Source organism: Loxodonta africana, chromosome 10 (genome assembly GCF_030014295.1).
Source record: "Loxodonta africana isolate mLoxAfr1 chromosome 10, mLoxAfr1.hap2, whole genome shotgun sequence".
Taxonomy (NCBI): domain Eukaryota; kingdom Metazoa; phylum Chordata; class Mammalia; order Proboscidea; family Elephantidae; genus Loxodonta; species Loxodonta africana.
In genome coordinates, this window is record NC_087351.1 from 20,588,724 (window position 1) to 20,614,769 (window position 26,046).

Consider the following 26,046-nt stretch of genomic DNA (forward strand, 5'->3'; position numbering starts at 1 on the left):
TGTTGAAGTTTTGGCCTCCTTTTAAAAATGCACAGAATGGAACAGGGGGAAAGGAAACCTGATAATCAACAGGATGTCAGCCGTTCCCCAGGTCCTTTCTGAAGGTTCAGGAGGGGCCTGTTTTTCTTTCAGAGCTGGTTCTTGAAAGCTGTGTTTGGGAGGGTTTTTTTTTCCCCCCTGACAAATGCCTATCATTTTCTAAACAAGAAGGCCAATGTCCTAGTTAGGTGTGTGGAGTTATTTTCATTCGCTTTCAGTCCTGTTGTGTTAATACTGAATAAGCAGAGACAGCCTGGCTGGTGGTGAAAGATGGTAAGCCGGCCTCAGGGCTTTTTCTGGTCAGCCTAAACCTCTGATTGCCACGTTTTCCTAATTTCCCGTTTCCAGGGCATCACTAGAGTGACCTTGCTTGCTGAATACGATGCTCTGAATCTCCAAGATTTTCACATGCCTTTGGAAGTGGGCAGCCAGGCAATTGTTTACAGGACTCCCAGTGAACTGTGCACTCGCAGCAAGTTTGATAAACACACATTTCCTCCTTTTATCAGTGAGATTGCAGAATGTGAAGTATGAGTTTCCAGTTTTGCTCATTCCCCTCAGCCCTTTTCCTGTTTAAAAACTTAGACGTACTAATTGGATGCTGATTTGTCCCTGTTTTTTATTTTGCTTACTGGTAGGTGACGGCTTATTCCAATACTTACCTAGGCAAGGCTTGGCAAACCTTCAAAAATAAACTTTCCACGTATTCAGCTTAAAGGAGATTCATCCCAAGGAATGTAATGTGAGCACTAATTAACAGTAATGACTGCTAATCACTTTGCTTTTTACACTCCTTCAGGAGTGCTGCTATTATCCAATGTACTTAAATAAAATGCTGGTATGTGAATCAACAACCCTACGTTCCTCTTAGCAGCGATTGCTCACAATCAAGCTTTGCATGAATTAGAGTTAACTAAAATTGATTTTAATATGCTATGTTTCTTTCTATGATAATAAAACTAAAATATTTTTATTGAGTTAAATATCCTGACTATTAAGACATTACCTGGTTTTTTTTTTTTTTTTTGGCAGTCATCCTCGTGGCCGATGAAAACCAATATTTCAAGTAAATTTTCTCACAGTTCATACCATTCTGTCTTAGATTTCCTCAAAATTGCATGTGACATACTCTTCATAGTCACAGCAGTACTTTGATTCTGTTGTAAACATTTTGTAAGATCAATGAAAAGCAATAGGCTTGTGTTTAATTTTTCTGAATTCGTGCGTTTGCTTCCTGGCGGGTCTTACAGATTCTTTAAATTATATAGTCCATTTATATAAACTTGGTTCATAGGACTATGTGTTCAACGTTCATTAAAAAGGCTCGTTTTATTATGTTTAGTGTGTTATTAGACCATTATAAAAGCTTTCTGCTTATTTACATGCGTTCAACGTACCTACAAACTGCCTTGCCTCAGGAGGAGACTCAGCAAAACTCATAAATTAATAATTTAAGGGAGCAATACTCAAGTAGCATTTTGGTTAAGTTAATAAGTTAAAGCCTTAGAGTTAGGGCTAGTCACTTCAACAGTGCTTTATTTTTGACTTTTATTGGCTGAAAATAACTTGTTAAACGGGTGCTTTAGTAATAAAACGAAATCTACATACCATCCAAAGCCCCTTCCCTTCTTTGGATTTATGAGTAGGTTGACATATTATTGAAGAATTTTTAGCACTTTCACAGTTCTGCGCTTTGATTTCAGAGAAGGCGCTAATCTCTCTAGAAGTTTGAAAGTGGCAAATGAGTTGCATATCGTTTCTCCAGGGAGTTTGGGGGTTCTCATTACAGGTTCGCTATGAGTCAGAATTGACTCGACGGCAGTGGGCTTGGTTTTTATTAGAGGCCTTAGTCTAATGCTAGTTACCTGTATTAATGTTGATTTAGCTGACGTGTGGTGTGGTGTTGTGATTTGATGTGAGTTAATAGAATATCCTTTCTGATTTTACACAGTATCTCTAGTTGACGGGGGAATGATGTTATAATTCTCTTAGCCAATATCAGTGTTTCTTCAGAGGTTCAGCAATTCAAGGCATTATTTTAAATTACCAAAAGTAAAGTAATGAAATTTCCCTTTTGACTTTTGTATTACTTGTAGTGCTGAAAAACTTAGACATTTTTGGTGACTAAACAAGTGGGAAAATTAAGTGGTAGTGTCATAAGAAGGTTTATATTTTAAATACCAATCTATCGGGAACATTGCAAACGTGTGTATTTAAAAGGAAAAAAAAACTGCTTCTGTAGTTGTGAATTGAATTTGGTTTCAAAGAATTATAACAGGAATAATGGGAAGAAAATAGAAAAATATATGGACGCTTCATTGAGTGCTGTCCATATGGAATCATGAAATTCTTGAGGATTACCGTATGTGATTATTTTATGTTGAGGAATTATTTCACAATAGCATAAAATGTAGATCTATGAGGAGAAACTTGCTTCTCCTATTTTTCTTGGACGTTGAGTTCTTACGTGAAAGAAAACGGTGTTTAAAAAAAAGGGAAGGATTTCAATTTTTGATCTGTGTTTTTTGCAGTGTTTTTACTCTCTTGTGAGAGTGATTGATTTGCAGCTGTCATTTTACCCAAAGAGGGGACAAATGGAACTGGCCTTTTAGACAAAAGTATGCAAACAGACTGCATTCTTTCCCTCGATGGAATTATGGAAGGATTGCATGAGGTGCCACATTCATTTTCCCATTGATTGTGAGCAGGAGTCTGCAGTGGGGTGCTGTTTCCAATGGATAAGGAGGTGCTCTGATTAGTTACCTTTTTCATTAAAGCACCACAAAGGGAAATGCCAAATGTGTGCAGTGCTGTGCTCTCATAGTGACAGTTGTTTTTGTCAAGTTTTTTTTTGCCCCATTGAAGTCTGGCCTATTTTAGAAAAACATACATTTTTTTTTTTCCCTCCCCTCTCATATTAGGCTTAGTAGATTTCCAGCCTTTGACCCCTTAAAGAAATTAGACATTATAGACAATTTTCTTTCTCTAGGCTTCTATTGTAAAGCTTCAAAGCTGATGCAGCAGTGCCCTCTATAGTCTTTTCGTGAACAGTAGATAAATGTTGATGGTTTGGAATATTCAGGTATGAAGCAGATACTTAAATTTATTTTTTGCTCAGACAAGCGACCCCTTTTTCCTAAGTAGACATTCTTGTTTTTCACTAGTGGCTTTACTTTAAACAAAGGGAACAAAAGACCATTCTGAATTTTCATTTAGGATTATTGGTTACCTCTTGTTGTTAAAAAAAAACCCAGTGGCAAATCTCAAGTTTTATCAGACATTCATCTGAGTAATCTGAGATAGGAGTCTTACAAGCTGTACTGTCTCTTCATGAAATATCTTTTTGAAGTTGAGCTCCAATAGGTGTATGTTCAGAAATAATTTAGTTCCTTTGTACTTGTTTTTTGTATCTAATTAGAGTCTGAGTGGGCTCCCTGGAACTGAACTTTTCCTTCTTCCTGAATTGAGTAACCCAGGCTTTATGTATGACATTATTTGAATTCAAACCAAGGGAGTTACACAATGACTAAAGTATTTGTCATGCATTAGCATTGATTTAAATTTTACATTCCCCTGCCTTCCGTTTTGAGTTACCTATTTGTGTATATACGTTGACAGCTCAGTATTTCACTGTAAAATACAACTCTATGTGAAATTATTAAATGATAATAAAAGCAGACATTGTATTTCGATACGAGAGGAAGAGAAAAATTATTTTGCTTCTAAAATTTTTTATTTTGCTTCTAAAAGTATTTGAGTAAAAAGAACATGGCCAAATCCTAGCTATTTTTACTCAAATTAACTAATATTGAAAGCATCTCTTAACCTCTGATCCTACTTTCTTATCTATAAAATGGGAGTAAGAATGGCTTATCTTCTGAGGTTTTGGTGAGGATTAGAAATAATGTAGATGAGGTGCTCAAATGGTAACTGTTATTCTAAACATTACAGCGTAAAGGTCAGTGGCTTTGTTTTATATTGGGAAACTTGTAGTATATACCTAGAACACATCTAATGTGCTTTAATAAGATAAGAAAGAAAAAAAGTAACCTATCTTGTACCTTGTGGTGATGTATATGAATCTGAAAGCTGGCGTGCATTTTGGTGATGTGGACTGACAAGGTGAGAGGTACATTAACTTTCAACTCCCTGCCAGCCTCATCCCCGAACTTCTCAAATAGGCCATGTTTATAAGTTTTATTTTAGTAGGCCATAGATTGGACCAGTAGTTGGAAACATGCAAAAACTAATAAACCAAACCCAAACCCAAACCCGTTGCCATCGAGTCGATTCCCTCTTTTAATGACCCTGTAGAACAGAGTAAAAGGGCCGCAGAGGTTTTCCAAGGAGCAGCTGGTGGATTAGAACTGCCAACCTTTTGATTAGCAGCCAAGCTCTTAACCACTGAGCCATCAGGGCTTTGTGAAAAGTAATAGTAAACTTAAAAAAAAAAAAAAGAGCCTCCCCCCCCCCATTAGTGTATCTGGGAATACTTAGGAAAATGTTCCCAGTTGTAGTCTAGAGCTCATATTCATACTCTCTAGGTTAGTGGCTTTGCTGTCACAACCCAGCTACAGAGAAGACTGACATGTAGAACAAATGAAACGGGAGCTTTTCTAGCTAAAGTGGCCATGGCCTAGAGTCCTTCCCCTTTGAAGGAAAAAAGTTTGAAAGCCACTTAGTGCTGTACTGTGTATGTATATATGTGAGTGCACACAAACACACATACATGCCTTTTGTTGACTGCGGAGACCTTGTCTTGATTTGATTTCATAGCACCTAGTTCTGTCTGTACCTAGCACATAAAAAATGCTCAATTAGTGTGTGCTGAATGCAGAATACTTCCAACATCAGGCTTTCCCCTCTTACTGATACATAGAATTTGAGATGCCTAATTTTTTTTTTTTTAATGTGGTTTTTTTTTTTTTTAATGTGGTAGTGTAATATTATTGTAATTCTTTCCCAGTGAGCCATTTAAATAAAGCATACTTACAATGGAATTTATGAATTTACTTTTTAAAACTCAAGCAGAAATTGTTTCAGCTACAAATAATAATAGGAAATGAATGAAAAAATACTCAGAACATGTCTGTAAGAACTGTCTTTAAAAGCTGAGGTATTATACAATGATGAATTTGGCTAAAAATTAGACATTTCAAATGACCCCATGATAAAAACAATCTTGAATAATCTTGCACAAGGAACTTCTGAATTGAATTGTCTCAAGTTTCAGTGAAGCATTGTTTTTTTTTTGTATTTATTTGTGTTTCATATTGGTTTCAAGTAACCTGGAATTTAGTGTTATAATAAACCACCTGTTCTTTTCAGTATATCACTAGGTTAAAAATTGGGAACTGTGAAATTGTCTTAATTTTTAATCATTACAAAGAAGAAACCAAGACTTAAAGCCAATAGAAAGAAAATGAACAAGGTTTTAATAAACCAAATATGGTGATTCTTTTTAAAAATAATGACCATTGCAATAAGAAACATGCTTAAAATTAAACTCTGGCTTACAAGACTGACAAGATGCTGTCTATGAAAAAAAAAGTTGAATAAGATTTTTTTTCTTTGCAGTGAAGGTAGCAAATTAAGAATCCTCTTAATTAAAATAGTGATAAATGTAGATTGCATTACTGAAGACAGTGAATTACAGCTGCTCTGTCTAGTGAGAGCCTGCATAATTTACCAAGACTGTACAAAGAAGCCACGGAGCAGCCGCTGCAGACGGTTAGAGGATATGTCCTGTTTATTCTACATACATATCTTTTTTTAATTAAAATGTCAATGATAATTTTATAGCAGTCCTCAAAAAAAATTCTTTAAATTTTTCTGTAGTGATAGAATATGAAATAAGATCATTACTGTTGCTGAATGAAGCAGATTAAAACTGAGGAAAAATAGCATTTTATTTTTTATTATTTTACTTTTTTTTATTATGAGCAGATACTGAAATAAGTGATGATATGTATGTAAATATGTTTTCTTTTTTCTTTACGTGAGCCTTGCATGAGAAAAATGTGGCAAAATCTTTGACTATACATTTTATTTACAATTCTTTTGGAGCCACATGCAAGACTCGGTTGGCACCGCAAGTAATATCGTTTACAAATAACGGTGTACGTGGGTACCAGTGTACCAGTTGCAATCATGTTGAGCTTGAGTCGTGGTGACCCCATGTGGGTCAGAGTAGAGCTGTGCTCCGTAGAGTTTTCAATGGCAGATTTTTTGGAAGTAGATCTCCGGGCCTTCCTTCCGAAGTGTTTCTGGGTGGACTCGAACTGCCAGGCTTTGGGTTAGCAGGTGAGCGCGTTAACCATTTGCATCACCCAGGGACGACTGTGGAATTCTCCAGGTGAGGCAGCCACTTCGTGGGGTATATCAGAATTAGCTGGAGGGATATCACCCCCTCAGCCCATCGCTGGATGTATGATGAGGAATATTATACTGCCCGTATGATGTCTGGAGGCACACACACACACAAAAAAAAATGGTTAAGAACCCCTGTTACACTGCATATAATTTTTTCCTTTGATAATAACTGATGGTATCTTCATTATTAAATATCTTTAAGAAAACCAATATTGTAGGTACCAAGAAATTCTTTTTTCTTTTTTTTTTTTTTGCCTCTAAGGGGTAAATGAGGACTTTGGAATCAGACTTGGCCTGTGTTCTAGGCTTAGGACTCTAGGCTCCATCACTTGCTTGCTGTATGACCTTGGTTTAGTTGACTTTTCTACACCTTGGATTTCATATTTGTGAAGTGGGGTTAATAATAGTACCTAGGGTTGTTGTGAGCTATAATGGGATAATTCATCAACGGGCTGTTGTAAAATGGATCATTTGGGAAGTGTTAGTAAATGTTAACTGTTATGTTGTTAGTAGTAGTAGTATTTGTCACGAAGTACAACAGTTTCTCTTGCATTGGGGCAGTAAACCAAACTGGTTCCTGTTGAGTTGACCCTGCTTCATGGCAATCCCACATGTGTCAGGGTAGAACTGCACTCCACAGGGTTTTTGATGACAGATTTTTCGGAATTGCCAGGCCTTTCTTCTGAAGTGCCTCTGGGTAGACTCAAACCTCCAACCATTGGGTTAGCAGCCTGGCCTTAACCATTTGCACCACCCCAGAACTTGCTTGCATTTAACTTTTAAGATGATTATTTTCTGTCATGATTCTGTCACGTAGATCCGATTCTTCGGGAATTTAGGCCTGCCCCTACATGTTTTCAGTGTCGTGTTGTGGAAATGCCTCTGCTCCCTGTTTTGTCTTTGACTGTCCGTCTTCTTTGTGCTTCATATATCAGCTGCTTTGGCATCAGTAAAAATGATCTGAAAGTTTGCACATTTCAATATGTCTGTCTGGGGCTTTGGTTTAGCTTCGTATAGGCTTGAACTAACTGAATATTTTCCATTGTTCGGTTTTCCTAAATGGTTGTTCCGATGATCACCTACTAAAAACTTGTTACCTGGAAAAGCTTTTTAGGCAAAAAATGGGCACATCACAAAGGATTTGAAAAACTTCTATGAGGGAACAATATGAGGAAGAACTTCTTAAGGCGATTTTATTCTATGTAGCTTTTTACTTTGAGTTTCAATAAAATAATAAATGAAAGAGGTACAAAGATAAGAAGTCACGTGCTATATAGAACCATCACTCATAATGCTTACACATGCTGATTGAGTCATAGAAGGTTAACGTGCATCTTTTTTTTTTTTCCTTGCTGCGTCCTAGGCATTTTTCTAGCTGCTGGGGATGCAGATGATTAAGGCGCAGTGCCTGTCTCAAGGACTTGGCGTTTTAAGTTTTAAGGGAGAAAGCTGCTGCTATATGTTAATCAAAATTAATACTTGTGGTTAACTCTTTGCTCTTTTTAAAATGCTCCGTATTCCTTATAGTTTACCTCTTTGCTCCATGACTTGTTGTCTATTCTTTGCTTGGCCGGTGTGACTGCATTTCTCCTAGGAAGATTCAGGATTGCTTAATCTGTGCCCTTTTAGGAATTAATGCATATGATTCATGATTTAGCTTGTACTTTGGAAACCCTGGTGGCATAGTGGTTAAGAGCTGCAGCTACTGTCCAAGAGGTCACCACTTTGAATCCACCAGGTGCTCCTCGGAAACTCTACAGGGTGGTTCTGCTCTATCCTATAGAGTTGCTATGAGTCGGAATGGACTTGATGGCAGTGGGTTTGGTTTTTGATTAATACTTTGAAGTAGTTGATCAAGTCTTTTCTTAATCAGTTTAGTCTTAAAATCTCTAGGTTTCTTGGAGATTAGTTAAGCTTCCCTCTCCTGGTTTTCTCCAACAGAGAACAGTTAATTACATATTGACATAGTTTTTTCATTGCATCTACCACAGTACTTGGAAAAGGTGTTTGCCAAAGTGAAGTATGATTCAGTACTAAGATAAAATCAAACTTCCAATTCAGCGTATACTGAAGTCATGGTTTGGACACGAATTTATTTCGTATTTTGAATTAGTTGCTTTGGAAAGCCAGACACCTCCCTTATTTATGGAAGCATCATCACAGTTATTCCAGATGCTCTTTAGGACTGTTATGGACTACATTCAGTTAAAGACTAGGTACAATTCTATAAACATTGATTTTAGATTATTATCAAGGGACCTTGTTTTCAGATGGAGTTCTAGAGCACATATTATTAATAAACAAACAAATCCATTGCTGTCGAGTTGATTCCAACTCATAGCGACCTATAGGACAGAGTAGAACTACCTGGTGGGTTTTCTAAGGAGTGGCTGGTAGATTCGAACTGCCAACCTTTTGGTTAGGAGCCCAGCTCTTAACCAATGTGCCGTCAGGGCTCCTTATTTCTTACAGTACCTGAAAATGTTTCTTTTTGAAATATCATGACTACCAGAATACTTATGTAGAAATAAGTTGTCTTTAGCTTTGAGCCCTTGACTTCTCCTTCACACAATTGTGCATATGGTTTCTTCTCAAACTGTTAACTGTGTATATTGTAGACAGAACAATGCTGTGTAATAAGTAAAACTAATCTAGTCTCTGAGGAATTTACATGGTTATATAATGCCAAATTTATGTTGATACTGTCTGCTTTATGGTTAACTGATAATTACCGACTCTCTACTGTGTGTAAAATCATGACTGTTTACTGAATTTCCTGTTTCGGCACTGGGTTTTTTTTTTTTTTTTTATATAATGGATTTAGTGCGACTATAAAGATTTGTACTCTTTACCTCATCTATTTATTGACTTGAAATTAATAGATCAATCAAATAATTTGAAATATACATGTTGTGAAAATGATTATGAAGCATTTGTAGCAGAAAAAAAAAGATTTTTATAAGAAGTTAAGGGAAAATGTAAGTTTCAACTTAGTAATTAAATAGTAATGACAATATTGTATTATAAAAAGACATAGCTTGTGAATTATACACCTATTTAAATGTATAATATTTATTATCTTGACAATTCAAAGATGTGTTTTAACTGTTTGGCAAAAGAAAAGAGCAGTCTTTGTTGCTGTCAACTTTGTAGAAAATAGAATTAAGATCTATAAGTTTTGTTTTGATATGACTTGATAGTAGTAACGTCTTTCCTGATGTTCAGCCCGAGACTTGGAATAAACCTCCTAAAACTAAATGTTGTTATCATTTACTTTATTAATTTATTTACTGCAACTTTTTAATATCTTTTCGTAGCTAAATAACAGCGTTAGATGGTTTCCCCTTTGACTTCGTCAAATTCTTTTCTAAGTAGAATTTTTTTTCAGTAGAAAAAAAAAGTAGATCTCTAGATCTGACTTCACTGCATTTTTTAAAATTTTATTCTATATTGTTTTTATGTTTAATTATCTGCTTTTTTTGTCCACCTTCTGCCTGTCAGACAGTCTGAAGAAAGAGTGTGTTTCCTCTGAGACTCGGTCTTTGGTGCACCTACAGAAGCACACAGTGTCTTTCTCAGCAGAATGGTTTAATTATAGCCTTGCAGGGTCCTCACCCCTGCGCTTCATGCTTTGTTTTTCATCTGAATTCTCATTTAATTTCATTTGATACTTAAAAAAAATTATGCTTTTTAAATTAAAGAAAGTACATAAAAGTTTAAAAAGCATGATGAGTTTACTCAAAATTCATTTTAAGTTTAACATTTCGAGTTAACATTTTGACGTATTTCTACACATACCCATAAGACACACACAACTACATATACACATGTGTGTATGTACACACACACACACATACATACTCATTTTCTCTGCCATTAAAACCTCTTCATGAACATAATTTAATGGCTACTTAAAATTCCACCATGTGGCTATATAATAATATCCTTAATGATTCCCTAATTTTGTAAATTAGGTTGAATCTAATTTTTACTATAAATAATAGCATGTTGATGTGGGTACATAAATTATTGTCTACGTTTTAAAAAATTATTTCCTTACTGTAGATTTTCAGGCATTGAATTAATGGATCAAAGTATATAATTACTATTAAAGCTATTGATACATATTGCTTTTTCGATATCTATAAATAATATACCTGTTAATGTGTTTATTATTTATATTTTGAAATTCTAAATCTTTGTTTAATATATCTGAAACTTCAACTTTGAAATTCTGTTTTTATAACTCATAACATTTGGTGAATATATGCTGGTGAATACAAGTAGCATTCTGCCCATCTTTGTATTTTATTTTTGGAGCAAAGTGAAAGAGACATGATTTAGGGTAGCTCAGGTAATGTAAGAGATAGGGTCATTTTTCCCTATGATCATGAGAAACTGGTTTCCAGTGACTTAATATGGCTACTTTGGGTAGATAAGCAGCTGCAAAGTGAACTCGATTTTAGTATACTGTGTACTAAAAAAAAAAAAAAAAAATTTTTTTTTTTTTTTTTGGTACTAAAAACACTGTGGATGGACACGGACACAGATATAGACACATAGGTGTTACTCTTTCAACAGTTAGAGATACAGTGTTAATTATGATTTATCTGTTTTCAATAGGTTCCGTTTTCTAACGAGCCACAGGATATTCTGCTACTGAATATCAGCTTACTTATTTTCTATTGACTTTGTTAAGTTAAGCAGTGTTTAGAAATGATTTCTAATATTGGCTAAGTAAAAAAAATGATGATAAAAATATTGAATTAATCATAGTTGATTAATCATTTTGGGCATATGTTTTTTTATATCAAACATGTAATATCTTAGATATATTTCAAACTCCACAGATTATTACTGTGGGCGTAGACCATTACTTTAGGTCCACTAAATATCATCTAGAAAATTTCTTATGCTTCCCTTCTTTCTCAAGAACTTTGTTGGTGATTACTGTTACAGTATTAAAAACAAAATTATAGCCTACTATTTTTAATTTAGTTACTGGACCTAGTACTATTATAGTATGTTTGTAGGAATAAAACAAATAATGCTTAATGCTTGTTTTATGATTATTATTAAATGATTACTTAGACTTTGGAGAAAATTTCACATCACCTTATTATTGTAACTACCTTTAGTTGCTGATCCCATTAACTCTCTTTCCATGTTTACTTGTATCTTTTAATGCAAATTATAGAATACTGGCTTCTGTGACACACTTTTTTTTTTTTTTTAAATGCTTATGTCTTGGTAGTTTCTTGTTAGTGTTATGAAAAACGTTGCTACCACATTGACTAGGACATGTATGTGTGAGTGTGTGGGTGTTGCTGAGAGGGGCCGTTGCTGCTCTTTTCCAAGCTGCTGGGCTCTTAGTTTGTTTTTTCAACTTTTCATCTACAAACATGTTTACATATATACACCATGCACGTTTTCACAAGTCTGCTTTCCCCCTTTCTTACTCTCGTTCTTGTTCTATCTTTTCTTTCTTTTCTCCTCTTTCTCAGCTCTCATGTGCATGCATACATGTACATACACACACGTAAATGAATTTTCAAGTGTTAAAAGTGAAGGCTACAGAATCCAGATTTAATGTAGTAGCTTCAGTTTTACTCAGATTTTATCCCTGTTTTCTCTTTCATTATTTAAGTTCTGGTCATCGTAGTATTTCTGTGTTTTTATGAGTACCAGCTGTTCACTGTTTTACATCTCTTGATGATGAATAAATGGTGGAACCAGATAAACTCTTAGACAAGAGCTTCTCAAATTCTCGTATACAGATGAATCATCTGGGGATCTTATTAAAAATTAAAGTCCTGATTCATTGGGCCTGGATGGAGCCTGAGATTTTTCTAACAAGTGCCCAGGTGATGCCTATGGTGCTAGACTGTGACCACACTTTTTTTTTTTTTTTTAATTGTGCTTTAAGTGAAAGTTTACAATTGAAGTCAATTTCTCATACAAAAACGTATACAGACATTGTTATGTGACCCTAGTTGCTCTCCCTATAATGTGACAGCACACTCCTCCTCTCCACCCTGTATTCCCTGTGTCCAGTCAACCAGCCCCTGTCCCCCTCTGCCTTTTCTTCTCACCTCTGGACAGGAGCTGCCCACATAGTCTCATGTGTCTACTTAAGCTAAGAAGCACACTCCTCACCAGTATCATTTTATGCCTTATAGCCCAGTCTAATCTTTGTTTGAAGGGTTAGCTTTGGGAATGGTTTTAATTTTGGGCTAACAGAGAGTCCAGGGGCCGTGTCCTCTGGGGTCCCTCCAGTCTCTGTCAGACCATTAATTCTGGTCTTTTTATGGGAATTTGAGTTCTCTACCCCACTTTTCCCCTGCTCCATCAGGGACTCTCTGTTGTGTTCCCTGTGGAGTCTCTGGTTTATGTGGCCCTTTCTGCCTCTTGGGCTCATATTTTCCTTGTGCCTTTGGTGTTCTTCATTCTCCTTTGCTGCAGGTGGGTTGGGACCAATTGATGCATATTAGATTGCTGCTTGCTAGCTTTTAAAACCCTAGATGCCACTCACTAGAGTGGGATGCAAAACATTTTCTTAATAAACTTTGTTGTGCCAATTGACCAGACCCCTGCCCCTGCTACTCTATTTCTCGAAGTGTTTGGTTGTGTTCAGGAAACTTCTTACCGTTTTGTGACCACACTTCTAAGTAGTGAGGTTTTAGACTCTTGTTTGCTGCTAATTTAGTATCATTTATTTAGAAAAGGAAATTTTGAGTTCGAAAGTCAGTTTCTTCATGTATTAGCTATGAGAATCTAACATCTACAAGGATTGGAGTACTTTTTTATTTTTTTTTTTAAACACCCAGGTGGTCATGTGTTTCCCTAGTTGCTCTCTGAGTTAAGCAGTTTTAAAGCCTGGTGATTTAAAAAATCCGTGAGTCCCAGATCTTTTCTGGTGGTTCCACACAGAGCTTTCTTAAGTAGTTTGCTACTTAGTCTAGACTAATAATGGCATGTATCAAGGGTATTTTTGGTGATTAAATTTTATGATATCTCATTCCCATTAATGATTTAAAAACTTTTCTGCTGGTAGTTGCAGGAGTGGGGGTAGAAGGGGTTGGGAACAGAGTTGGAGACCCTAGGGTAAATCTGAACTAGCTTACCTCAGACAGATGCTTTGATTCTTTGTCACCTCAATGATTATTTTTCTAAGAGAATCATGGACAACTGGATGGATATGAATTACCTGTTGAAAGTGAGAAAATCACCAAATATGTACGTAGGAGTTGTTGTTCTCGTTTTGCTTTTAAATAAAAAGAACCACACAGCTCCCTTTACAAAAATGGGTAGAGCTTCCAGTAATAAGGACATGTGTCAACATCCTGATAGTAATTGAAAAATGGGCTGGTTTCAGAAGGGAGGTGACATGGACAAGTTCTGCAGGTTGGGCCATTACTTACAGCCCAGTAGTCAAACGTGACACTGTCAAAACAGCTGTATCTTTAATGCTGATAGTTATAGTTTTTTTTCACTGTACTTTAGATGAAGGTTTACAGAACAAACTAGCTTCTCATTAAACAGTACACAGATTGTTTTATGACATTGGTTAACAACCCTGTGACATGTCAGCACTCTCCCTTCTGAACCTTGGGTTCCCTATTACCAGTTTCCTGTCCCCTTCTGCCTTCTAGTCCTTGTCCCTGGGCTGGGGTGCCCCTTTAGTCTCATTTTGTTTTATGGGCCTGTCCAATCTTTGGCTAAAGGGTGAACCTCAGGAGTGACTTCATTACTGAGCTAAAAGGGTGTCCGGGGGCCATACTCTTGGGATTTCACCAGTCTCTGTCAGGCCAGTAAGCCTGGTCTTTTTTTGTGAGTTAGAATTTTGTTTTACATTTTTCTCCAGCTCTGTCCAGAACCCTCTATTGTGATCCCTGTCAGAGCAGTCAGTAGTGGTAGCTGGGCACCGTCTAGTTGTACTGGACTCAGCCTCTTGGAGGCCACATCTAGTTGTACTGGACTCAGTCTCTTGGAGGCCATGGTAGATGTGGTCCATTAGTCCTTTGGACTAATCTTTCCCTTGTATCGTTAGTTTTCTTCATTCTTCATTGCTCTCAAAGGGGTGAGTGAAGTGGAGTGTCTTAGATGGCCGCTCACAGGCTTTTAAGACCCCAGATGCTACTCACTGAAGTAGTAGGTAGGACGTTTTCTTTATAAACTGTATTATGCCAATTGAGCTAGATGTTCCCCAAGACTATGGTCCCCATAGCCCTCAGCCCAGCAATTTGGTCCCTCAGGGAGTCTGGATGTTTCTATGAAGCTTCCATGACCTTGTCTTGGACAAGTTATGCTGGCTTCCCCGGTATCATGTACCGTTTTACCCTTCATGGAAGTTACCACTTATCTATTGTCTATTTGGTATTTTCCAATCCCCACTTCTCCCCTCCCTGGTAATCATCAAAGATTGTTTAATTTTGTGTGTAAACCTTTTCATGAATTTTTATAGTAGTGGTCTCATACAGTATTTGACCTTTTGTGATTGACTTATTTCATTCAGCATAATACCCTCCAGATTCATCCAGGTTTTGAGATGCTTTGCAGATTCATCATTGCTCTTTATCGTTGTGTAATCCTCCATGGTGTGTATGTACCGTAGTTTGTTTATCTGTTCATCTGTTGATGGGCATCTAGGTTGTTTCCATTTTTTTGCTATTGTGAACAGTGCTGCAGTGAACATGGGTGTGCATATGTCTATTTGTGTGACGGCTCTTATTTCTCTAGGATATATTCCTACGAGTGGGATTGCTGGATCATCTAGTATTTCTAGCTTTCTAAGGAAGTGCCACATTGTTTTCCAAAATGGTCGCACCATTTTTCATTCCCACCAGCAGTGCATAAGAGCTCCAGTCTCCCCGCAGCCTCTCCAACATTTGTTATTTTCTGTTTTTTTCATTTGTGCCAGTAATGCCTGGGTGAGATGGTATCTCATTGTGGTTTTGATTTGCATTTCTCTAAGGGGTAGCGATCTTGAACATTTCCTCAAGTGCCTGTTAACCACTTGAATATCTTTAGTGAAGTGTCTGTTCATTTCCTTTGCCCATTTTTTAATTAGATTATTTGTCTTTTTGTTGTAGAGGTATTGCGTTTTCCTGTAGACTTTAGACATGAGACCTTTGTTGAATTTGTAATAGCCATAATTCTTTTAGTCTGTAGGTTCTCTTTTTACTCTTTTGGTGAAGTCTGAAGCATTTTGGTTTGCAACGTTGTTGAGAAAAAATGGTCCGGTTACCTAATGTGGTTGGTTTCTAAGGTGGCAGAAGCCATATCCTCTCTTATAAACTCTAAGAAAGGTGGAAAGCCTTGCCAGTAAACACTATGCTTGAAAATTAATTGCATTTTAATTTACGGTAAAAAAAAAAAAAAAAGTCATCCAGCATGGATCTTTCATTTTCAAATCTTTTCAAACGTTATTTTAGACTGGGTACAACATTCAGGTTATATTTCCAACCTGATTTGTCTGCATACTTTCAATGAATATAGATTGCCCCTTCTTTAGTCAGCATACACTTAAAAAGCTTCTGTTTTCCCATAATACAGTAGAATTATTTGTGGTAATGTTATAAGTCTCTAAACTGCATGAACATTATCCTGCTGTTTTATTGTTTTATAATGTAAAAGTAAATGCAAGCATTAAGAAATGTGCGGTGCTGTCAGGCTCCTCCAGGATTTAAGAAAATTGCCCTAACTATTGAAGAACTGAAAATAATCTTTCAGGTCTCAAAGAGCAGTTGTTATAATATTGCCTAGCATTTTGCTTTCTTTTTTCTCTAACTATAGTGGTGATTTGAGTCAATGCTGAAGAAATTCAGATTTTATTTGATTTCAACAAACTGCTATTGCCTTGTAAGAATTACATATAAAATGGCATGGATAAAAACAGCAGGAAAATAGAGAACCCATTCTTAATTCTGCATAAGCTTAACCAATAGGTCTGTTTCCTGTAATAGTACCAAGTGTGCAGCCCAATTTCTTGTTCTGATTTGTGAATTTGATCTAACGGGCGTAGCTAGTATGTGTTAATCACAGAACTGTGAAATTATGTTGGACTGCAAGCTCTTCAGAAGATGAAGGAAATATACAAAGTCTTAAAGTCAGGGTCTTCCCAAAAAGTTCTGATACGGCATTTTGGATTTTCAAAATGTGAAGAAGTAGGTATTCCTTATGGTTTTAGCCTTATTATAAAATATTTCCATTTAAATGCAGATTTTGATTTTCCATCTGGGACTAGACAGGAGCCGTTCTATTATACTACTAAAAGAATAATCCACTTTAACATAACATTTCTCCCTAAAGGGATGGTCTTCTCTAGTCATAAGGTATTATTTTTCTGAGAAAGATATTAACATTCATGATGTAGCGATTTTACCTTGATTTGAAAGATGTTTTGTTCTGGCAGTAAAAGGGATTAGGAGAATGTCTTTTGTATCCTGTTGCTAAAAAAATAGCCTTACCTTGCTCAAGATTAGGTATTAGTGATTTTCCAAGTGTTTTGGAGTGAGGTATGCTTTATATACTTATAATATAAAAAACGTTAAGTTTAGTGAAATGGAAATTGTCCGATTCATTCAGTTGAATTCCTAAACATTGAGTTGTACAAATATGTTTGTTTTTTTTTTTTCTCTAATTCATCGAGTAGCATGTTTGAAAATTTCTGAACATGTTGCAACACTTTTTTGCCTTTCATTTTCTTTATGCTTTGTGAAGAAGCTTTCCGGATACACAAGAAAAGCATTACAGCAACTGGTTACCGCATTCAGTAGTGCAGATGTGTTGATTTTGCTTCAGCCTCTAAATTTATTAAAACTTTAGATAAAGAAGGATTACATTAATTAAATAGAATGTCTCAGGCAGAAGAAGGAAGGCTGTGAAAGCTGCTCTGCTGTTTGCTGGGCAAAGTCTTGGCGTGCAGAACGTAGCTATCCCAGGCTTAGAGCACGTTGGGACCTTGCGTGGGACGCCAGCGCCATGCCCCTAGGCGCACTGTCACTCAGCCGGCAGATTAATTAACCAGAGGCTGCACAGTCCTCTGCGGAGCCTCCTGCTTTCAGTCAGCCCGTTCTTGAGGCAGAAGATACAAGGTTTTAAAAACCTTGAACATCCAAAAAAGTTTTTTTTTTTCCTTGACAAAATCACAGTGTAGTGACACTTTTCTGGAAGTCGTTTTACGTGCGCGTGCACACACACACACACTTACACGTATTTTTTTCTTTTGCATCGGTGAGTGATTTTAATGCATCAAAAACTTTAAAACCCAACTAAAGCATGACGTTTATAGCACCCAAAAGAGGGTTTTTCTAATATCAGCGTGCATCCTTAAACAGTCCTAATTAGTGGTTTATTAAATCACCCTGGATAGTGAGCTTCCAGTTATGAATTAATAGCAGCAAATTAACTTAAGTAACTCAGAATTGTACCTCATTTTTTAAATAAGTACTTTTTATTTTGTAAAATCCATTAAAACTTATTTTGTTTCTTGGGTATAATTTTAATATGTTACTCCTTATTTCATTGTTCCTAGAAACAGATACCCTGTTGAAATTCAAAATGAAGTTATATCTATAAATTTATGCATTTCAAGAGTTAACTTTAAAAATACTTTGTGTGTCTGACTGATTACAAACTTTGTTCACTCAGATTTTCATTAAGATTGATTTTTATCTTCAGCAAGGACATTTCCATTCATAAATACCTAGGAAATGTTTTGGGATGAATGATGATTTCTACACTGTAACAAACACTGAGTTAAAAAAAAGTTTTAATATATTTTACCTGTATATGCATCTTTATAATTGAGAACATTAAATTTGCTTGTTACCTATTTTTAATTTGCCTTATTTTATAATTATATTAAGCATCATTAATCGCTTATACGTAAAATATTAATAAATATGAGTATTTTCTAAATATAGATCAAAGTCTGTGCACATAATTAATATTTTGTTTGTATTTTAAAATTAGGAAAGAACAAGGAAATAACTAAATGCAAAAAATACATGTTTTCATTTTTATTTTTTAGCAGTGTAGAATCCGACACCCTACCACCTCCACCTTTTTTTCCCTGACACTGTCAATTTTTTAGTGTTCTCACTGGAATTTATTTTGTTGTAGTAAATAAAAGACAAGTCATTATTAAACAGATTTTGCTGTTAATTCAATGTATGATTACCCTTTGCCATAGGTACTTGTAAGGGCTTTTATCCAAAATAAAATTCATTAAAAATGCAATTAAAAAAAACTATTGTTAATGACTGCTTGAGTGACTGGCTCATAATTGGCTCATTACAATAAAAAAAGCAACTGTTTAAAAATCCTGACAATGAGATACAGTACGGAGTGAACACTTTACTGTAAGGCCCTATGTAATTACAAGATCCTGAAGGTGAAGCAGAGAAGCATGCAAGCCTGAGACTCCAACACAACTTTCTCTTTGACACCATACAGTGAGCTCAGGTCATGGCCCAGCATGGGCTGTGGAAGTAGGAGCCTCTTAACTTGCCGTGTCCCACACCGAAGATTAAACTTAGGTAGTATTCCACTTAAATGCTGCCACTCAGACTCCTCTTTGTTTCCCTTCCCCAGAAATCTTTTCAGTTGACTTAGATTACAAAGTTGTAATCAGGAAATCTTTAGTTCTGTTGGGCCTAAACTAACAAAGACAATATTGTCATACAAGCCGTCATTATTACCTGCCCTCTTGTTAATGCCAGAAAGCATGTCAGTAGCTCCTTTTCAAGCTCCAGAATTTTTTTTTTTTTTAAACATTCCTACAGATTCGTTTTTGTTCTAGTATTTTGGTGATTACTATTTTTATTAAATTAATTTTTAATAAATTTTAATTCTCTTTAGGCCACGTGTCTTAAGTAAGATAAAAATAAACTTAGTAATACAGGAAAAAAAGAATTTGTACATGATAAGTTTTTCATTTAACGAATGGGAAGTTTTCTCTCTCTTTTGGCATCTTGAGCTTGCCAGGGATTTGACCCACTGTGGTTCTAATGATGAACTCTGTGTTGTCAGATGTCAGCTGTTCTCCTTAGAGAATAAAATTTAAAAATGCTGACAAGTGTAAATAAGAAAGTCATTGAATCTCTGCTTAGAGTTCCACCTATAAGGCAGAAATGTTGAGTTCCAACAGCAGTTTAAAGGGCCTCTTTAATGAGCTCTATACTTCCAAAATGCCTTTCCTGTTTGAGGCTAAAAAAACAGTCCCAGTTGTAAAGACTGATGGCTCCTGCTTTTGTTTAGTCTACAACCACAATATTAATGTTGCTTTTGTGTTCTGGTGATTGACTTAGGTATAATTTTTCAGTACACATATTAAAAGTTGAGTTATTTTGAACCCTGAACCTTTATAGGCCAATCCATGTGTGAACCTTAGAGATAAGCAAGGCAGCCAGTGGCTTCAGGACTGGAATTAGTCAAGGCCACTCACACCATTAAATGCAATCAGAGGATGTTTAGTTTAGGAGTTAAATATAAATTAGGGGGGAAAAAATCAATGAGATATTTTATTCAACAGTTTTGAAAAGAAATAAAACAAATTTAATTGACTTCATTGTAGATTAAGTAACCAAACTGCTGGATATTTCGTCATTACTCTGTTACTTAACCTTCCTTTCAGCACCTTATTTGGTAACCTTTTGTTTTTTTTTTTTTTTTCTCAGTAGAATTAAGGGAAATGCCTGCCAGGAAACAACCATTTAAAACATAGTAGAAATCAAATGGATTTCTGGTTGAATTTTTCTTTAAAGATCTACCCAATGCAGTTTTCTATTACTCTTATAAATGAAACTATGTAATACAGTGGTTCCCACGCTTGAGGCTGAATGAGAAGATATTCAGTCCACCTCATATTTAAGTGCAGGTGGACATGTAAGCTGATGCCTTTGTGATTTGTAAATGTAATTTCACAAACCACTTGATAAATGCCATGACTGTCACACCAGTGCCAAAATACTTTATATATCCAGGAATTAGTGGATCTGAGAAAACTAACACTAATACTTCAGTGTTTGGTTCATGAGGATATTTTGTAATATTTTTAATCTGATGGCTATTCATGCCTATGTCTCGTGGCTTGGATACAAGCCTGTCATTTCTATCATGTCTTCACGTATCTAATTTACTCAAGGATTGCCTTTGTAGATGGTAGAGTTCTTTGCTTACTGGTACTTCAGAAATGATGGTCTATACTGGTATTAACATTTAAACAAAAGTGCCCTTTGCATGTTGCTAAGATTTTAGACGTTTCCTAGACAATGATTAATTAAGATTATGATGTCTTCTATGATGGATTAATTTATCTTGCTATGTCCAGAGCACATTGATTTTGAATATTAGAAAAGAGCTACATCCATTCTTTCATCAAATGTGTTCTGAATGACTGTGCCGTTCTGGGTGCTGCATGCAAATATCACTAAGATAATGTCCCAGCTCTCAGAGAGCTTATTGTTCGGATTGTTAATTACAATATAATATTATGTTGTTATGATAGATATTTTTAAACAAATGTGGGAATATAGAAGCTGGAGAGATTAGTTATTTTTAAAACCTGGAAAGGGATGGAATGCGTAGTTGAGAAAATATACATGAGTAATGATTCATTAAGGGAAAAAGATGAAGAATGACTTTCCAAACTGAGAGAACATTCTCTGTGAGCACAGGGATGTGACAAAGCATGGTGTATTTGGTGAACCTCTCATAGATTGGTATGCTTAGAAGAGCAGGTGTGTTTATGTATACGTAATGGCAGCAGGGATGGATTACCCAATAAGCAAAGCGCACATGGGCTTAATTGTGCTTACTTACTAATCTGTAGCGCACAATTTCACCTGATTTTCATTGTGCACTAGAGATTAACAAGTAAGCACGTTTAAGCCCATGCGTACCTTGCTTAACATAAGCCGGCACACACCGTGTTTATTGGCTAATCCACCCCTGAATGGCAGGAAGTAGGAATGAGAAGGTAACCTGGAAGCAGATTGTAAAGAGCTTTGTGTACCCTGCTGAGGAGTTTGGACTCTCCATTCTGTAGGTTATGAGGAGTCATTGATGGTTTCCAACTTAAGAAGCAAAATGGATAGATTTGTATTTTGTGACAGTGTGGAGGAGGCCTAGAGAGAATAGAGGTGAGGGCTAGGTGTTTCAAATATACTTCAATTAAGATATCTCAAAATAGGATGTAATGCTACTAAATAGGAAGAAATTAGGACTAGATAAATTGATCATAGGGGTCGTCAGCATATAATTAATAATCAAAGTCATATGAGTAAATGCACACGCCCAGGGGATGAAGTGTAGCACTGTGGGGAAGAGCTAGGGCTTTGGTGCCTGGCTGCCCACCTGCCACTTACTAGCTGTGTTACGCTGGGCATGTTGCTTTACCTCTCTATGCCTCAGTTTCCTGTTCTATGAATCCACTGCTGTCGAGTCAGTTCTGACTCATAGAGACACTACAGGACAGGGCAGAACTGCCCCATAGGGTTTCCAAGGCTGTAAGTCTTTATGGAAGCAGACGGCCACAACTTCTTCCCATGGAGCGGCTGGTGGATTCCCACTGCTGACCTTTCAGTTAGCAGCTGAGCACTTAACCTCTGTACCACCAGCGCTTCTTCCTGTTCTATAAAATGGGAATAGAAATTCCCTGTCTCATAGAGTTGCTGTGAGGATTGAATGAGTTAATACAGTGTTAGTGTTATTATTGTGATGCTATTATTTAGAGCTGAGGGTAAGAAGGGAAAAACGTTTTCCCCCGTGGTCTTTCAGTAAGGAGGAAGATATGTTTAATCAGTAGTATTATTTTTAGTAAAGCATTTGGTAAGATGAGAGAGATTTGGATGTGTTTATAAGTTAGGAAAAAGCAGCCAATAAAGAAATGTTTGGAAGGTACAGGTTAGAAAAGAGACAATTGATAGAGCAAGGTCCAGGAAGATTTAGAAGTGATGGGACAAAGAGAATAGGTGAGTGGGCTAGCTCTGGGCAGAAGATGGATATGTTCAGATGTGAGAAATGGAATGACAAAGGACCATCCACCTAACAGCTTTTTTTCTGTGAACTTGGAGGCATGACCATTTACTTCAAGTGAGTGGAGGTGATGGGATAATTAGGGGATTTGAGGAGAATTTTAAATATTTGGAATGATCTCTTAGGAGAAAGGAAAAGGAAGCTGAGGATTGTCAAACTGCCCAGAGCCCAGGTGTGGCTGGAATTCAGAAATTTGGAAAGGGAACAGTCTTTAAAACTTAACTTCAGTTAAATTGAAAAGAAAACTAGAATGTTTGTTAGGTAAGATGTCTTATTAGGAAGCAGGTTACTTACTTATCTTGAAGATAAATAATAAATATATTTTATTATGGAATATATTTAAAAAATTCCAGAAATAGCAAACAATTGCTAACTAAACTTTTTATGAGAATAAATCTTTCATACTTCAGATTGGAGAATACGAAATTAATATGAATTTAAACGAATACAACTGTACAAGGAATACCTTTCTGGGCAAGAAACCACAGCTGTGCAGTCACTTTATGATGGTCATTTAATATATCAGTGATGAAAGAATAACACACCAGGAAACAATTCATAAAATCAAATGAATATTCCTCCCGCTCCAGTGGTAATAATGGTGCTAAGCAGAAGTAGGTGTGAATACTGTCTACCTAGATCAATTAAAAACAAAATGACATACCCACAAATGACCAAAATAAATGCACAATGACATAGTGTTGCAATTTTTCTTTGTCATCCCTAAGTTACTTCAAGGAAAAAATTATACCAATTAGCATTTTTACTTTGCAAATATTACTTTTTAAATGTTTTCCTATATTTAATTTATAAAGCAGTTTTCCCGTTTTTAATAATTGAGAATAATCTTTAAAGTATTGTTGTTTAGTATATTAATTTGTATTTCAAAGGTTAATGAATACCCCAATGTCAGCTACTTACTGTTCTTTTATTGTTGAGAAATGGACTGCTTATAGTTTGGATTCATTGGTTACAAAACAAAACCCTGAGAGATTCCTTGTCAATAGGGGAACAGTGGTTGGAAATAGTAATGTAGAAATTTTAGTAGTGTTTTATTTCCTCTCATTTCTAGTAACTACTCAGGGTCTCATTTAATAAATTCTTTTTTTTTCTAACTGAAGAAAGTTTTAAATATATATAAAAGTGGAAAGAATAGCGTAATCAACCCTATGTATCCATCCCTCAACTTCAGCAATTTACAAATAATGGAGTACTTCATTTAAAATGCACAGATTCCTGTGATGTCGTGTGTGTGTGTTATTGTATTTTAGATGAAGGTTTACAGAGCAAATTAGTTTCTCATTAAACAATTAATACACATACTGTTTTGTGACTTTGGATGCCAACCCCACGACCTGTCAACACTCTCCCTGTCTCGACCTCAGGTTCCCTATTACCAGCTTTTCTGTCCCCTCCTGCCTTCTCATCCTCGCTCCTGGGCTGGTATGCCCATTTAGTCTCATTTCGTTTTATGGGCCTGTCTTTGGCTGAAGGGTGAACCTCAGGAGCAACTTCAGTATTAAGTTAAAAGTGAGTCCAGGGGCCGTATTCTTGGGGTTTCTCCAGTCTCTGTCAGACCAGTATGTCTGGTCGTTGTGTGTGTGTGTGTGTGTGTGTGTGTGTTAGAATTTTGTTCTGCATTTTTCTCCAGCTCTGTCCTGGACCCTCTATTGTTATCCCTGTGAGAGCCATAGGTGGTGGTACCCGGGCATCATCTACGTGTGCTAGACTCAGTCTTGTGGAAGCTTTGATACTTGTGGTCCATTAGTCCTTCGGACTAACCTTTCCCCCACGTCTTTGGTTTTCTTCACTCTCTCTTGCACCAGATGGGGTGAGACCAGTGGAGTGTCTTAGATGGCTGCTCACGAGCTTTTAAGACCCCAGATGCTACTCACCAAAGAAGGATGTAGAACATTTTATTTATAAACTGTGTTATGCCAGTTGTGCTAGATGTTCCCCAAGACCATGGTGTCCAGCTGTCTTGACTCCAAAATAACAATTAGTTATGTCTTAATTATAAATATAGAAAAGTCCAGAGTAGCATTTAAAAATTAAGCATAATTTTGTATAAACAGACCTTGGAAGGAGCAACTTTTTTTTCCTCCCCAGTACCCTAAATGAGCATTTTTAAGCTCTTGCTTTCATTATTTTCTAGTTAGGAAAATCAAAGCATCATAATTCTAGGTAATTTATCCCAAAAATTAAAATCAGGTAAGAACACCAGCCACTTAGCTGAATGAGGATTGGACTTCTCTTGGGATTGTTACGTGCTAAACTTAAATTGGGTAAGTTAGGGTCCGGGTTGAGGGCATCTTTGAACCATTTGGTTGTCCTTTATTTCCTGCTTAGGAGAACACTGAGATTCTCAATTATTTTAAAATACTGCCACCCTTAAAACTAAAAAAAAAATTAGAATGACTTCCTACTTTTTCTCTAATAAAACATCAATTTAGTAATGTGAGTTTCTGAAGTTTCTTAATGAGGGAACAAAAATATGTTTAGAATTTTGTATTTTGCTTTATGGTTAAACGTATTTGCTCTATTTACTAATAAATAAATAAACAACAAAAAAAAAAACCCTAAATGACTGGACCGACTTTCCAATACTCATATCAACTCAGTGGTTTCTAATATTTCTTTAAGTATGTGTGTAACAGAGACTAGGCTTTTGTATTTTACTAGAAAATTGAATAAAAGTTGTAATATGCAACTAGGTCTTCTTTGATCTTTATCTTTTTGTGTGAGACAAGATGAAAAATCCCAGAAAAAGTAATACTTGTCGGAAATTTACTCCGTATCAGCAGTTTTGAGGACTAATAGAATCTTTGAGAAATAAGCTAGCAGGAAGGCTACTTTTGCATTCATGAGCATCACTTTGCTAAAAGATACAGAAACTAGATACAAATAAAAGGCTAAGTTTCAGTAAAAAAGTGACATAAATATGAAAGGAAGGTCTAATATCTTAGATCATTATTACTTTTAATTGTCATATGGCATTGGGGGAACTATCTTGTGGAAGGAGAATGGGCAATGAGAGGGGAAAAAGAGAAGGAATAAGTGGACAGTTTCTGAATGGAGAAATTCATATGATGGATAATCAAATGGAGTCCCATTTTCTTTATGTTAAAAAATTAGTCAATATGTTAAAAAAAAGTACATATATCTACCTGCTGACTTGTAATAGAAACAAATGCTGGAAGATATCACAGGTTTGCATGAGTATGATGCCTTGCCCGTATTTGGATACCCTGTTGTTAGTTGTTAGGTGCTGTCAAGTTCTGACTCACAGTGACCCTATGTGCAACAGAATGAAACACTGCGCGGTCCTGCACCATCCTCACAATTGTTGCTGTGTTTGAGCCCATTGTTGCAGTCACTGGGTCAGTCGAGCTCATCGAGGGTCTTCCTCTTTTTCACTGACTCTCTACGTTACCAAGCATGTAGTCCTTCTCCAGAGACTGATCCCTCCTGATAACATGTCCTAATTATGTGAGATGAAATCTTGCCATCCTTACTTCCAAGAGGCATTGTGGCAGTATTTCTTCCAAGACAGACTCGTTCCTTCTTCTGGCAGTCCACTGTATATTCAGTATT

General features: G+C 36.2%; 1 protein-coding gene across 2 annotated transcripts in view; it reads left to right on the forward strand.

The window, feature by feature from the left end:
• Positions 1–26,046, forward strand: part of DPH6 (diphthamine biosynthesis 6) — a 214,241-nt gene that overhangs the window by 27,360 nt on the left and 160,835 nt on the right. The window contains exon 4 of one of the 2 annotated variants that reach the window (XM_010598318.3): positions 388–9,227. The exons of the other annotated variant lie outside the window; for it this stretch is intronic. Coding sequence (XP_010596620.2) covers positions 388–573 — 186 coding nt within the window. The 3' untranslated portion in view covers positions 574–9,227. Of the gene's footprint in view, positions 1–387; positions 9,228–26,046 lie in introns of those variants that run through there. 2 annotated transcript variants of the gene reach the window in all.